We start from the raw sequence: 16109 nt of genomic DNA, 5'->3' as shown, positions 1-16109 counted from the left end.
TTCTGAGCTTCTGGCAATGAGCATTGATTCTCCGATCAGGCTGCCCCTTGGGGAGGATCTTCTGTCACAAGGGAGGGTTCTCCACCCAAACCTGTCCGCTGTCTGCCTTGCATGGAGATTGATCGGCGACAGTTGACAGTTGACAGCTTTTGACCTTCCTGCCAAAGTCCGTGAAGTGATCCTGGCAGCCATGCGTCCTTCCATGAAGGCGGTATACGCCTGCTGATGGAACACATTTTGTAAATATTGTACAGAAAGGTCTATTGACCCCTTATCTTCCTCTTTGTCAGATGTTCTCGTGTTCATTCATTCCTTGTCCCAGCAGGGCTCTGCTCTGGGCACTCTGAAATGCTACCTTTCGGCCCTATCTGCCTTTCTTTGACTACCAGATCAGCCTTCACTTTTTAAATACCCTCTTGTGCAGAGATTTTTAAGGGGTTAACCCATTTGTTTCTCCCTTCCCCTTTTATTATGCCACAGTGGGACCTTAATTTGATCCTTACTTTCTTGATGTGCGCACCGTTTGAGCTGCTACCAAACTGCCCTCTAAGGCTGCTCACTATCAAAACAGCCTTTTTGGAGGCAATGACCTCTGTCAGGGGGGTGAGCAAACTGCAGGCACTGTCCTCACAGCCTCCTTACCTGACCCTCTTTCCGTACAAAGTGGTACTCCGGACTAGGGCATCTTTTCTGCCTAAGTTGGTAACACCCTTCCATCTGGTACAGTCTGTTACTCTGCCCGCTTTTTATGCACCTCCGCATCCTTCTAAGGAACAGGAGCATTCTACTCTCTGGACCCCAAAAAAAGCGTTCTCGTTCTACCTTCTTTACACCAAAGAGTTCTGGGTGGATGACCAACTCTTTGTAAGGTATTTGAGAGCAAAGAAGGGGCGTGCTGTCCAAAAGAGGACCCTATCAGGCTGGGTTATCCTCTGTATCAAAATATGTTATGCCTTGGCAAAGAAACAGCCTCATGAAGGCCTTGGGGGCCATTCCACCAGGGCTAAGGCAACCACCACGGCCCTCCAGCATGGTGTTCCATTTGCTGTTATCTGCCAAGCGGCCAAGTGGGCATCTCTGCACACGTTCGCCAGACATTATTGCCTGGATTCTCAGGTTCGCAATGAGGGCCTGTTTGGCCGCTCTATCTTGCAGTATTTCCTAGTTTAAAATTCTTCTGCAGTCCTATCTCGGGGGTAGGTATTGCTTGAGTATCTGTTCAAAGATAAAGAATCTACGGCTAGATGTCTCTATCAGATGGACAAGTTACTTAACGTTCGGATAACTCCTTATCTGGTACATGATTTAGATGCCTTACTGACCCACTCATCCTCTCCGCACTGCAGATTTGTTTTTAGTGTCGGGTGTCTTTTTTAACGCACCTTGGTCAGTCACTTCATAGCACCGCGCTTTTGGCATGGAAAAGTACTGCCGTCAGGGCACCAGAGTGGGGTTTATATTGATAACTCGAACATCACAAGGAAACTTATCATGGACGCAGCCAACGACACACAGATTCGTCCAACGCCAATTACCGGTGCGCAGGGTTCCTGCTATCAAAATCTTCCGGATCCAGCCTGATGCCTGGGAGTTTAAAGGTAAGGAATCTGCGGCTAGATCATGTCTCTACCAGATAAAGCTTTACCAAAGGTAAGTAACTTGTCCATCAATACACAATGGCTCAAGAATGCACTGTAACTGTAACCTCAACCATAGTAAAGGAGGCTCTTACCCTGTCACACCCAACTAGGAGTTGACATAGAGTTGGTGGCAACTGATTATAGGCACAGGGCACATGCCTTTCATACCTATGCTCCTGGTGACGAAGGGCCTACTGGTGCTTCTCCAGTAAAGTACGGATAGTGTTTGCCTAATAGTGTGTGATGTCACTGAATGTTGTATTTTGTATGTGTTTGGGACCAGGATATTTTGTGCATAGTGCCAAGTAAGACCATGTGTGCCAGCACAAAATGATGGTTCCATTGTGGATGTCGCAAGTTGCAAATGCATTATTCCTGGAGAAATCCGGAGTGTTTGGTGCACCTATAACTACTCTCCTCCGAACAAGCTCTTGCCTACACCTGTATTTGAGCTGCCTTTGTGTACTAGGCATCACCATTTAACAAACGTGTCTCAGCCCATCTGATATCGGTCATACAGAATTCACAAAACCACCAGTTCTGCTCCTCCGGTCTCCTCTTGCTCTGGACAAGCTTGTGTGGGCCCACTGTGGCCTGGTTGGTAGAGGTTTGTTTCACTTTAGGCTAGTCCAGACTTCTTTTCCTCTAATCTAACCTAAAGTGAATACATTTGGGTAATTTGGGCCATGTAATCCTTACTGTATCAGCTTTGGAAGTTGTCTCCTGTCCCTCGTTAGAGCTCCGCCAGCTAATGTCTTCCTTTATGGGTTGGTTCTAAACCCTTTAGACTGGAAAGGGTATTACGAGACTCATCAAGACCAGGGCTGCCTTCCTCCCGAGTTATAACTAAAGGAACAGAGAAAGTATGGGTCTCCACTCTGAGGATGTTTCTACCCCCGCTGCCGATGAGCCTTGCTCCACTGTAATGACTATTGCTGTCATCTAATACATTCACAGATAATTGCCTTTCTCTCTCTCTCTCTTTGCCACTCCTTATCACTCTTGTAAACTGGTCTTCATCTCCCTTTTAGTGACAATATAGCCCCCGCAGATGACGCTCTGTCAAGTATGACCCTCTATCCTTTCAGATGAATCTGTTCTCTCGCTCTCTAGCCAAATGACTGTCTCTGCCATCTGATGTGTCTCCCAGTCTGAGATCCCTATATCCACCATAATGTCCCATTCTCCCTCCTAACCTCAGACATCCCTGTCTCCTTATGTTGAAACTACCAACTGCACCCAAGGTTGTTAACCCCCCCCCCATGTCACTGATTTCCCAATTTCCTGTTTCTCCCAATGTTTTCCCCGCCCCCATTTTCTTTCTAATCCTCTCCAGCTCTCTTATGCTCTTGCCCCCCTCATATGAAGGTTTCTCCCTCTGATGTCCTTCTCTTCTATCTTTCCTTCTCTCAGTTTTAATGTCTTGCTCTTATCTGATAACACTCTCTGCTCAGATGTTGTAAATCCTCTATTATTGTTTGCCTCCTTATGGCTCTGTTTTCTTTGATCACCTACTCTATTTTGTCTGATCACCCTTCACAGGAGAAGGTGCGTCTCCGGTACAAGTTGACTTTTACTATGGGTGACCAGACGTTCAACGAGATGGGTGACGTCGACCAATTTCCCCCTCCAGAGTCTTGGGGGACACTATAGCTGTGACAACATTCCCAGAAGAAGAGTGAAGGTCAACACAATGCCTCATCAGCGCCCTCTGGAGGCCAGGGAGCCTTGTTGCTAGCGCAAGAGTTATTGGGTTGGGGTCTGCCCCTCCCTTTTGGGGTGGTGGCTAGAGCCTTCTCAGATGTCTTCTGTTTAATCATTGGATTTGCACTTCAGTTCCTTTCCTGCTTCTGACCTGGGAAGCCTAGGGTCAGTAAAGGGCGGTAACAGCCTGTTCTGTGGAAATGTGAAGATTTTTCCGCCATCTTGCTCTCTTGTGGTATGTTAGGCTGGATATAAAGGCTGTTAAAGCGATACCAAGTCGTAGGGGGTGACTGATATTCACTTGACCTCGCTTTAAAATTCCCCCTAACATGACCTCAATTTCTGGTAAACAGTGACTGGTGAGCAAAGCTGCGAGAGGAGAGGAAAGGCACAGTCTTCTCAGGTGTTGTTTAAGCGTGATGCTGGGCAATGTTCATGTGGGTTGGTGGTCATATATACATTCTGGGGATGCTGGTGGGTATACCTTCCACGTGCCATCTGCCGGCCAGCTTCATAGCTTCTGAGTCCCTGTTCCCCACTGTGTTTGCGACCAAGCATGAGGGTGGCATGGTCCAGTGAAACTCTTTATCCTGGTCTTCGACCCAACCCCTGTATTTTCAAACCAGTTTATCCTATCACTGCTGAAGGGAAGGCTATATGTGCCTTTTCTATTCACCAATATCAACCTTTCTCTGCAGCTGAATCTCAAGACTCACAAAGACCAGAGCCACCTCTATCCCATCATGTGACCACCCTTACTCACTAGTCCTTACAGGATCTGTTACTTGAACAAGCACACAGCTCTTGAAGGAGCACGGAAACCAAGAATTCTTTCTTCTACCCTGCATTGAGTAGCTTCCTTCACCTCCTTTCCTCCCTCGTTTGCACAGTGTTCTCTTTTACTGCCCAGATAGCTCCCATCAGTAGTCCTCTCTTCTCCCTGAGTTTTCATTTTCATTTTAGGGAGCCTATGTGCAACCCTGTGGCCTTGAAGCATGCATGCTTCGGTATTGTAGGGGGGGACTGGGCACAAATTGGAACTTAGACGAAATGAGAAGACTTTGAAGATGTGAGAAGGTTGGGGTCCACCTGACTTTAAAACTTGCTGTGTTACCCCTCACACAAATGGAAGAAAAGGGGTGATTCCAACTGTCAGCATCCATTTACCCTTCCAATGTTAGTAATCTTTGTGATTCCTTAACATTTGACCTTGTAGGTGGCTGGAATTGAGAAGGGTTGGCCTATAGAAGCCCATGTTTGCTTTGCAACTGCCCCATCCTGTTTCTTGGTCTATGACTGCTTCCGACGCCCCCACTTTGTGATGGGATTCCACTGTGTCTTATACCAAATCCTAATTATATATAAATCTATTTTTTTCTTCTAAGAGGCACTGGGTGGCGTAGGAGGCATAGGGCGTTGTAAGTTTATTTTTAATTTTTATTTCCTCCTCTGTCGCCACCCCTTGCCTTCTGCCCTTGTATATAATATGTATTCCTCGATTGATTGGTTGCAAGGAAGGAATAACGTCTGTAAAAGAAACAGCAAGCTAATAATGTATTTATGGGGTGTAATAAATTCAATATTCTCCTCTGATGTGGTGTGATTATCTTTTTTTTATTTAGGTTTCTCAGTGAAGCTCTAGCTCTGCTAGGTAGCTATCAGATTGGTGTTATAAGTAGAGTGGGCCCTATGACAGAAGGTAGTGAACTGGATCTTATTTATTGCCTCCAATTGAGAAGTGCTCTGAAGCCCACATTCCCATACGCATGTGCTACTGATCCTCTTTTAATGCAAATAGGTCGTCCTGAGCCAGAATGTTGTAAGAGGAGACACTTAACCGTAGCAGTGGATCCTTGTTTACCTCATGTCTATAATAGCTTTTTGTTGAAGTGCCTGTTTTCCCATTGTCTGCTCTAACCACCCTTTTTCCCATAGGGTACATACACCACCTCTTCACTTGCATGGTACACTCATACCCTCACAGGCACACATTACAGGATAACATTACCTCCACAGTTGCATCTACAACACCAGTTGTCCACTGTAGATTCAGGATGGCTAGAAGATTGTTCACCATGTATACAGGTTCCATTTAGATTCATTGTCGATTTTGTTTCTTGGATATTTTGACATTTTGACACTTATTTGATCATCTTGAACCTATCTTAGTCTGCACTGAATATCACCACCTATACCATTCAAGTATATATATATATATATATATATAATCACAACATTCAACACAAACCTCCACTTACATCACTTCGTACACCCTTGACAGCCTGTAACCTCCACCACATGCACTTCACTTGAACGCTATATCACCTACAATAAATACAACTACTACAACACAGAACTACACATTCATCATGCCTACATATGTTTTTTCCTTTGATTTTTAAGTTTTCTTAACATGTTGCATTTTTACCTGCTTGAAGATTTACTTACGTTGCATTGATACAGTGATCTCTTCTAGATAGCTACCAGATCAGTTAGCAACAAACACTGATGGGCGAATGCAAAACTTTGGGTAATTCCACCTATTTCCACACAAGAATTCATTGTCCGGCTTTCAACAGAAAGTGCTAGGTGTTTTGTTCTCCAATTAAGGAGATGCCATCCAGATTCACTGACATTTTAATCTTGGTTACATATTTACCCGATCCAGTTTCCCAAGTCATCCAGAAAATGAAGAGAACGGAGGGCAGGTTATCTTCATTACATTGAATTGGAAAAGGAGAATCTGGTATGTTCGAGGCATGTGGGCTGCTGAATTCATATCTGTGCATAGATCGCCGCCTAGTGTTGGGTCCGGATGATTGCACATTGTTGTCCTGGAAGAGTCTTCGAAGTATCACAAGATAGGTGGCTCCTCACCTGGACTACAGTGCGCATGGGCATCGACTCCATCCTCAGATTGTTTTTTTCCGCCATTGGGTTCGGATGTCTTTGAATTCCCTCTTGTCGGAATCGATAGTAAACTTTCTTGAGACCAAAAGGTCTTTAGTCTAATACGTCGGTATTGTCTTGCGTTCGGTCTTACTTCTTCCAGCTCGGTTCCGAGCCGGATTCTCTACACCCGCGTGCTCTCGGCGCGGAAGGCCCAGTCGACGCTCCAGACCTATCGACCGTCCGTCATGGAACGAAGTCCATTCAAGAGATGTCCCGTCTGCAACTCGAAGTATCCCCACATCGACGTCCACCCGGTGTGCAACAAGTGTCTGTCGCCGGACCACGATGAAGACAAGTGTATGGCTTGTTCACGCTTCAGGTCCAAGAAGACGCTTAAGCTTCGACGAGCTGCGCGCCAGGAGGCCCAGCACGCTGCACCGGCACCTGTGGACATCTTCGATGCAGGGGATGTCGAGGACTAATCTATCCAGGACATTTCTGAGTCGAACCCCGCGTCGGACGTCGACTTCGACTACGACTCGGATGCTGAGATGTTCGAGGCCGAAGAAGTCGTCGACGAGGTAGGAGACGACGACGGGGCCATGGAGGATAGCTCGGATGAGGAGCTTCCTCAAACTGACTCTGGGGCCGTGCCAATTTATAAGGCTCAGGTCGAGGGATCGCCTTCGGGCCTTACCCAAGATCTCACTATGGGTTCTATGGCCCCGCCTTCGGGCTCTGCCACGGACATTGCTGTCGAGCCACTCCCTGGCAAAACGAAACCGAAAGCGAAACCTACGGTCTCGGCTCCAGATACTGCGCAGGTGCCGTCCTCGAAACCGAAAGTGCGCATCGCTTTGGTCGGCTCCAAGGCCTTGGAGACCTCGGCGCCGAAGAAGGCTGTCGAGCCGAAGGCTCAAGTCAAGGGCGTCGAAACGAAGTCTGCCGCGCCGAAGACTAAAGTGAAGGTGGTCGAGCCGAGCGAGTCGGCACCGAAGACGGTCGACGCCGGAAAAAGCCTCAGCGTCCCGAAGAAGGCTGTCGGCGACCCGAAGAAAACTCTCGGTGACCCGAGGAAGCGGCTGGATGACCCGAAGGTTCTCGCGACTCCGCGTCAGCAGGACAAGGCCAAGGACACCGCGCCCCGAGAGTCGACTCCAGGTGTGGCCTCGAGGGATTCCATTGAACCGGCGCGCCCATCCGCCGCGTTCACCAAGAAGGTGACGGACTCCCTGCAGCACATCAGGGACGGCACTGCATCAGTCGGTCCGAAGGATCCTCCGCCTACGAAACCGGTGGAGAAACCACTTAAGGCGTCCACGCCCATCCATTTCACGTTGCCGAAAGCCTCAGCGGTGGTCCTCGGCCTCGACGAGCATCAGGAGCACTTCATCGATGCCGAAACGGGCAAGCTTTCCCTCCACAAGCGGAAAATCGCCCCAGAACGCCCAATGGAGTCTTACAAGATCCCTCTCAAGAAAAAGAAGGACTCTGCTTGCACTCCTGTCTTGGTGGAACCACTTTCCCCACAGACTCATAATGTTTCGCCCACTTACTCGGATGTGGACGCTGGAGAGGGGGATGATAAGGATGAGTACAGTTATCCTGTCTATACAGACCCTGAGGATACCAATGAACCCTGGGCAGCTGGTGGTGACCCTGGGGATCCTCAATTAGGATAGGCCCTCAATTTTTTTCTGCAAAAACGTCCCCTACAGAAGACTCTGCAGCTTTCAATGCCCTCATTGAGCGGGTGGCTAACAATCACAACGTCCAGCTCCATGCTGACCCTGTTGATGTCGATTTCCTTTTTGATATCTTCTCAGTATCAGAAAAAACTGTTAAGACTCTGCCTATGCTGAAAGGTGTTTTAAAGCATGCTGCTGAGATCTTTAAAGAACCTACCAGGGCGAGGGTGATAGATCCTAGGATTGAGAAGAAATACAAGTCAGCTCCTACTGATCCTACCTACATCAAAGGACAGTTGCCTCTGGACTCCCTTGTTGTCTCGAATGCCCGGAAGAGGGCTAATTCTCAGACTACGGGTGATGCTCCTCCCCCAGACAAAGAATCCAAGGTCTTTGAGGCATCGGGGAAGAGGGTAGAAGCACAGGCAGCCAACAGCTGGCGTATTTCTAACACACAAGCGCTTCTGGCGCACTATGACAGGGCACACTACGACACACTGGAGACCCTGTTACAGCACCTGCCTGATGAATACAAGGACAGCAAAACACAATAGGGTCTTGACTCATCACTCAGCGCGGCTGAGTCCAGCTAACGTAGAAAGCAAAACAAGCGCCACTGCTGAGAGGTTCAATTAACCAACAAGGCTCAATACATATAGGAGTTTAGAATGAAGCATAAACAACCTGCTCAATTTTTTAGCAACATAAGGAATTTATTCCTTTTTCAAATATTTTTTCATTGTTACTAACACAACACTTTTTGGTGCATGGAAAAAACAAACATTTTTTTATATATATACAGTAAACAGCAATATAAAATGACGTGAACATTTATACACTTCCAACATACATGGCCTTCCAGTCATACAACACACATTCATACCAAGTGATCAAAAAACAAAGGAAAATGAAACCACGTATCGGTCATAAATCAATAGAAGGAATCCCTTGAAGTTTTTTCAATTTCTAAAGTCTTTTTTGACATAATTTCAAAAGGAAAGTCCAATTCTCTGAAAGGTGGTGAAGGGGCTTGTTTTAGCGCAAAATATGTAGACCTGATACGAGGAAAGAATGGTCGACGCGTTTCGAACCCTTATGGGTTGTGGGGTTCTCCTCAGGACCTATGTTGGTTCTGTGGAAACAATCAAAGTGAGGTGCTTAGTGCGATGAAACGTCAAGAGGGAAGTGAGAGACACATGCCCCGAGTCAAACCAAAGCCTACCTTAGCCATTGAACCAAACATATACGAAATTCAAAGTTGGAAATTCAGAAAGTTTCACAGTAGGGTGCACGCAGGGGCTGTGAAAAAAAGGAAATAAACAAACGCGCTAAGTAACTAAGCTCTGGTGCAATGTTTAAAGTGAGATACGCGCTGGGGCGGCTGTTACCTGCAATAACGCCGGCTGCTAGCTCGCCGTCTGTTCCATGCTTATCATCCGTCGCGGGGGGAAAACTCCTATATGTATTGAGCCTTGTTGGTTAATTGAACCTCTCAGCAGTGGCGCTTGTTTTGCTTTCTATGATGAATACAAGGAGGCGGCTGAGATGCTGATTCAGGAAGGGAAGCTGATCTCTAACGCTTCAATTAAGTGCGCTCTGGACGCGGCTGATACCGCTGCCAGAGCTATAAACATTAGTGTTATGCTACGGCGACATGCCTTGCTGAGAATCTCTGGATTTAAGCCAGAAATCCAAACCACCATCCTTAACCAAACAGTAAACCCAGATCACCTGTTTGGCCCGGGGGTTGACACCACCCTAGAAAAGATAAAAAAGGACACGGAGACTGTGAAATCCATGGGTGCCTTACAGTCCCAGCAGTTTCGGGGTGGATCTTTTCGTCGCTCAAGCACTAGAGGCGTTTCCAGGGGTCAGCTCTCCCAGTCCACGCAGTACTACAAGGGCAACACTCAGACCACATACACCAACAAGAGTCGAGGTGGATATCGTGGTAACAGCGCCAAGGGCAGAGGTCGTGGAAACAACAGCTCCAGATCCTCTGCCACCAGCAAACAGTGACGCCTTGTCACTGCCCCCCGACCATACAACACCGGTCGGAGGGAGACTCCAGCAGTTCCTGCCCGTCTGGAAGTCCATCACCACAGACAGGTGGGTCAGGAAACTTATCCAATACGGTTATTGTCTGGAGTTAACATCCAATCCACCCAACATGCCCCCAAGAAACCGTCCTATGTCAGCCGAGCATTTGCACTTATTGCAGCAGGAAGTCACCGTTATGCTGCAAAAAGGGGCAATAGAGCTCGTTCCTATGCAAGAAAGAGGCACAGGGGTCTACTCCCTGTACTTCTTAATACCAAAGAAGGACGGGTCCCTCAGGCCCATCCTGGACCTCAGGCCACTCAACCGTTACATCCTGTCGGAGCATTTCCATATGCTGACCCTGCAGCAAGTGCTCCAGTTGCTCAGTCATGGGGATTTTCTCGTACCTTTAGACCTAAAGGATGCGTATTTTCACATTCCACTGCACCCTTCACACAGGAAATACCTCCGGTTCACCATACAAAACCAGCACTACCAGTGCAAGGTTTTGCCTTTCGGTGTCACCACGGCACCCAGGGTGTTCACAAAGTGCCTGGCGACAGTGGCGGCGCATCTCAGGAGACGGAACATCCACGTCTACCCTTATCTGGACGACTGGCTCATCCAGGCAAAGTCAGCCCAGCAGTGTGCCGCCCACATGTCCCACACCATTCACCTCCTGCACGATCTGGGATTCTCACTGAATTACCCAAAATCCCACCTCCAGCCCGCCCACATAGGCAGTATCTGGGTGCGACTATAAACACACTGGCGGCCAGAGCACAGCCGAATTCAGTGAGAGTCAGCAGCATTCAATCGCTGATACAAAAATTCAGACCTCAACACTCGCTTCCAGCAAGAGTGTTCATGCAGTTGATAGGCATGATGGCCTCCTGCATTTCCATAGTCCCGCACGCGAGACTACATATGCGCCCGCTTCAGGAGTGCTTAGCACGTCAGTGGACTCAGGCTCACGGGCAGTTGAAAGACCTAGTGTTGGTGAGCGGTCGGGCATACAACTCTCTGCATTGGTGGAATCCACGAAACCTTTGCAAGGGCCGACCGTTCCAAGAGCCTGTGCCACAGATCATCCTGACAACGGACGCCTCTCTCCAGGGATGGGGAGCTCATGTACTCCATTACACGGTGCAGGGACTATGGATGCAACAGCAACGGAAGATGCACATCAATGTTCTCGAACTGAAATAGTTCAAATGCATTGATCTTTGATAGATTTTCCGTACAATAAAATCCATGTGTGTAATTAAAAATACATAGTATAGGAGCTACAATGTGTGAGGAACTTTCAGTGGCTTCTGAGAAATTGTGATAAAAATGATTATTCATACTTTGCATTTTTTTTTCTTCAAATTATTGTACCCAACTGATAGTTGACTCCATGTCATGTGTGACACTTTCTGCATTTTGTTTAACTAAAGCTTTTTGCATGCTGGGAATTTTTAGCCCTTATTTAGGAAATCCGTCTTTTCTGAATGGTCACCTCATATTTTTCACCTTTTGCTTTACCCTTTGTTTTTTACTGGCATTAGAAATGTGCACTTTACTTTACTCTTCCCTCTCTCACTTATCCTCACCCATGCATGCAAGGCCCTTCACATCACCGGACCCTCACACCTGAACAGCCGCCTCTCCTTCCACGCACCCAAAAGACGCCTCCAATCAGCTCAGCTCTTACTGGCCACTGTCCCATGTATCAGCAAGACTAGAAGGGGAGGAATGCCCTTCTCCTACCTCGCAGCTAAAGCCTGGAACACCCTCCCCCTCCGGCAATGTCCCACATTGCCTCAGTTCAGGAAGGACCTTAAGACCTGGTTTTTCGGGTGACTTCAGCACTCAACGTAGCCCCCGATTCACCCCCCACATGCCTTGAGACCATCACGGGTGGTTAATTGCACTTTACCAACCCAGATTGATTGATTACTCTTCTAACCAGTACTAAAGTGCCTGTGCTCCCCCCTAAAGCTTGATTGAATTGGCACACTCCAATTAGTTTATTTAACATAGCTATAAGTCCCTAGTATATGGTACACAGCAGCACCTATTATGCTGTCCACTATAGAGGCAGTGCAAACATGGCTTCAGGCCTACCAGTGTAAAAAAACCATAGCAGTTAAAAACTGCATCTGAACGAGACAATTAGTTATGGATTCCTCACCTCAGAATTATCCCAGGCGTCAGACTGGATCTGGAGAATTTGGCTTCAGCAGTACATCTGCGCTTTGGTGGGTAGCGTTGGTCAACTCTGTTCGTCGTTGTCACCGGAATGACATTGCGGTATCTACTTGGGGCCCCTGCTCGCTGACTTAGTTCTTTCTTTTTCAATGCCAGCCAGTGCAGATCTGGAGAGAGCGTTACCTCAAATCACTTTTTGACTCTCATTTTGTGACTTTTTGTTGACTTCTGGTGCATGCAGGGATGTCCTGTCCTCGAACAGTCTTCAAGGCTTGTGACTACTGTCACAAGCTGATGTCGGTTACAGACCCGCACCTTGTGCGCCTTTGGTGTTTGGAGCGCGACCACGATCCGAAGTCATGCTCCGACTGCCGGACCATGAACCCGAAGTCTTTGCGGGAGCGGTCCCGAAAGCTTCTCGAGGCCCAGATGGCCACTCCATGCCATTCGAGGTCCCTGTTCGAGAGGGATGTCGCGGGACCAGTCACCGGGTCATCACAACCACTCCTTGTCGAAGTCTTCGTCTTCGTTCGGGTAAGTCGAAGCACAAGAAGAAGACGAAGAAGCACCATTGCTCTTCGCGTTCTCCCCATCCGTCGGCCGATGCGACGCGGGAAGCGGAAGGTAGTCATCCGGATCGGCGCCGGTCGACCTCGTGACACCTCCTCCAGCACCAAATCCAGTGGCGACACCTCAGCCCTCTCTAATGGCGATTGGTTCCCCAGCCGGCGTCGAGGTCTACCTCGGCTTCCCCCTCGATGTGGACACGGAGCCAGACCGGCGTCGACAGACATCTGGACCGGCGCCAACTGGTACTTTTGTACCACTGTTCTCCCCTGGTGTTACCTAGCGCCCTGAGTGGCTACCAGTCCACCAGCGCCCTCTCTGCAGCAGCCTCCAACCCCTCCTAGTCCGACCTTTCAGGGCCACCATTCACCAGTGGGCCGCAGAATTTGTCATCACCTCCCCCACTGGCTCACCATCACATCGGACAGGTGGGTTTTGCAGATAGTCCGAAGGAGCTACTTCCCTTCGAGACTACCCCTCCTTTCATGCAACCTCAATTCCATTGCATGTCGGAGGATCACTTTGCCCTTCTCCAACAGGAAGTTACGGCTCTCTTGGCCAATGGAGCCATCGAGCGAGTTCCTGACCCAGAAGTAGTTTGTGTTTGTTATTCCCACTACTTTCTGGCACCCAAGAAGTACAAGAGCCTGCATCCTATCTTCGATTTGTTGACTGGCTCAGGTCCTGTCTGCCTTCGACCCTGGAGACTAGATGGTAGCGTTGGACTTACAGGACGCTTATTTTCACATCCCCTCCCTGCCATCCGCGTTACCTACGGTTCATGGTAGGCTACGAGCACTTTCAGTTTATCGTGCTCCCCTTTGGCCTTACCAGCGCCCCTCAGGTGTTCACGAAAATGATGGCGGTGGTCGCAGCTCATCTGTGCCAGTCAGGGGCTCCAGTCTTCCCTTATCTCGACGGCTGGCAGTTGAAGGTGAGCTCGCCCCAGGCTGTCGTCTCCCACCTCCAGACTACGGCCAACCTCCTGCATTCGCTAGGGTTCATTATCAACGTGCTGAAGTCACACCTGATTCCCTCTCAGAAGCTCCTTTGCATCGGAGCGGTTCTGGACTGAGCGCAGTTTCGGGCTTATCCTCCCGAACAGCTAGTCCGGGATATTCGGGCTATGATTTCGATCTTTTGGCCTCTATCCCGGGTTTCGGTCAGAATGACCCTGAGGCTATGGCCTCCTGTATCCTGCTGGTGGACTATGCCAGGTGGCATATGCAGGCTCTGCAGTGGGACCTGAAGTTCCAGTGGGCACGGGGGAATCTTTTTGATTGCGTTCAGATCTCAGAGGGCACTGCACAGCAATTGCAGTGGTGGCTCACAAACCAAGATTGGGTCAACAGCAAATCCCTCTCACTTCCCCAGTCAGAGTTCACAGTGGTGACAGATGCATCACTTCTGGGGTTGGGCGGCCACATGGGAGAGGCAGAGATATGAGGCCTGTGGTCTCTGGCAGAGTCCGGGCTCCACTTCAACCTTCTGGAGCTTTGGGTGATCCGTCTTGCACTGAAGGCATTTCTTCCTTCTGTCAAATCGAGAGTAGTGCAGGTGTTCACGGACAACACCACCGCCATGTAGTACTGCAACAAACAGGGCGGGTTGGGATCGTGGACCCTTTGTTAGGAGGCACTTTGTCTCTAGAAGTGGCTGGAACATCAGGGCATGTCCCTGGTGGTTCAACAGCTAGCAGGTTCTCTGAACGACAGGGTGGACTAACTCAGCCGCTGGTGCATGATGGATCACAAATGTGTCTTCACCAGGAGGTGTTGCAAGGTCTCTTTCAGCGGTGGGAAGAGCCTTGGTTGGATCTATTCGCCACCGAAGAGAACGTGCAATGTCAGCAGTTCTGCTTGTTGGAATTGTTTTCTTCTTCCTTTCTCCCCCTGTTCCATAGACACTGTTATGTACTAAGAAGACCAGATGCTTAGATTTTTCATCGATTTGGTCTGTGTATTTTTGTGGCTGCCTTCAACTGGCTGCCTCTATTATGGGAGAGAGATATATATCTGCTGAGACATTTATCATTATCATATTGTGATTTGGAGCATGTGACTCCACTGGCGATGCATGCAACTAATATGAACTACACTACATCTTTTTAATAATACGAGGTGTTTGAGCAGTTCACTTGACCTAGACTTTTGAGTCAGTCTTTTGTTTTCTATTGTAATCTCATTCCCGATTTGCAGTCCGGTGTCGTATATGCAGTCACAATGTTAGGACTTTGAGCCCGCCCCAGAGTGATTACACATTACAGGAGTATTTGATTTGAATATTAGGCACATTCATCATTTGTTATGATACTGACTTTTCGAGTCTGTTTACGGTTTGGTTTTAGTTGCTCCAGATATGCCGTTGCCAGCACTCGAACACTCGAGGGAGGCCGTGTTACCTTAACAATACAGACTTTATTGAGTCTGTTCACTGTTTTTATAGCAGCTGACGCCGGCATGCGATTGGTCATACCGGCCGGCCTGCCTTTAAAGAGATGTTTCTTCCGCGTTCGGATTGGCACACATGGATTTGTCATTAAGGAGAGGACCGAGATTTCTGTTGCTGCAGACTGCTTCACCAATTGGTCAGTTTGATTGCATTTCTTCCTTCTGTCAAATCGAGAGTAGTGCAGGTGTTCACGGACAACACCACCGCCATGTAGTACTGCAACAAACAGGGCGGGTGGGGATCGTGGACCCTATGTTAGGAGGCACTTTGTCTCTAGAAGTGGCTGGAACATCAGGGCATGTCCCTGGTGGTTCAACACCTAGCAGGTTCTCTGAACGACAGGGTGGACTAACTCAGCCGCTGGTGCATGATGGATCACAAATGTGTCTTCACCAGGAGGTGTTGCAAGGTCTCTTTCAGTGGTGGGAAGAGCCTTGGTTGGATCTATTTGCCACCGAAGAGAACATGCAATGTCAGCAGTTCTGCTTTATTCAGTTTGATTTATTCTCCGTGTTATTCTTTTCGTTCTCGCAACGAGCCAGAGTATAGGCTTTCTGTGTTTAGCGAGCAAGTTTTTTCTTTTTTGTCCCTGCTTTATCTCTCGTTTTATTAGGAAAGGGTGTTGTTATTCGGGAGATGAAGGCTCGCTAGGAGCATACGGTTCCCACCAGAAGAGATAATTGCCTTTTGGAGTACTGTGTATATATATGTGACCCAGGTTTAATAGTATCTAGCAGAGAAGAGACCGACATATATAGTTCTTTTTCTATATTGACAGATGACTTCAACACTGGTTGAGGTTCGACCCGAGTAAGGGTGTCTGGATTTAGGGATTATACCGCGTTCGAAGAAGGTGCTTTAAGTGCAACCTTAGCTTCATATTCCAGTATTGTAGGAATGCTCTTTGATTGTACAGGCATCATGACCATCAGGG

General features: G+C 48.3%; 1 protein-coding gene across 2 annotated transcripts in view; it reads left to right on the top strand.

Annotated features, from left to right (window-relative positions):
• Positions 1 to 4937, top strand: part of GGA1 (golgi associated, gamma adaptin ear containing, ARF binding protein 1) — a 196922-nt gene extending 191985 nt beyond the window's left edge. For both annotated transcript variants that reach the window (XM_086963036.1, XM_086963042.1), the window contains exon 17: positions 3183 to 4937. In XM_086963036.1, coding sequence (XP_086819162.1) covers positions 3183 to 3293 — 111 coding nt within the window. In that variant the 3' untranslated portion in view covers positions 3294 to 4937. The remainder of the gene's footprint in view (positions 1 to 3182) is intronic.
• The last annotated feature ends 11172 nt before the right edge of the window (positions 4938 to 16109 follow it).

Source organism: Lissotriton vulgaris, chromosome 1_1 (assembly GCF_964263255.1).
Source record: "Lissotriton vulgaris chromosome 1_1, aLisVul1.2, whole genome shotgun sequence".
In the NCBI taxonomy this organism is placed as follows: Eukaryota; Metazoa; Chordata; class Amphibia; order Caudata; family Salamandridae; genus Lissotriton; species Lissotriton vulgaris.
Note: the sequence above shows the minus strand (reverse complement) of the source record. Positions and strands in the feature narration are given on the sequence as shown.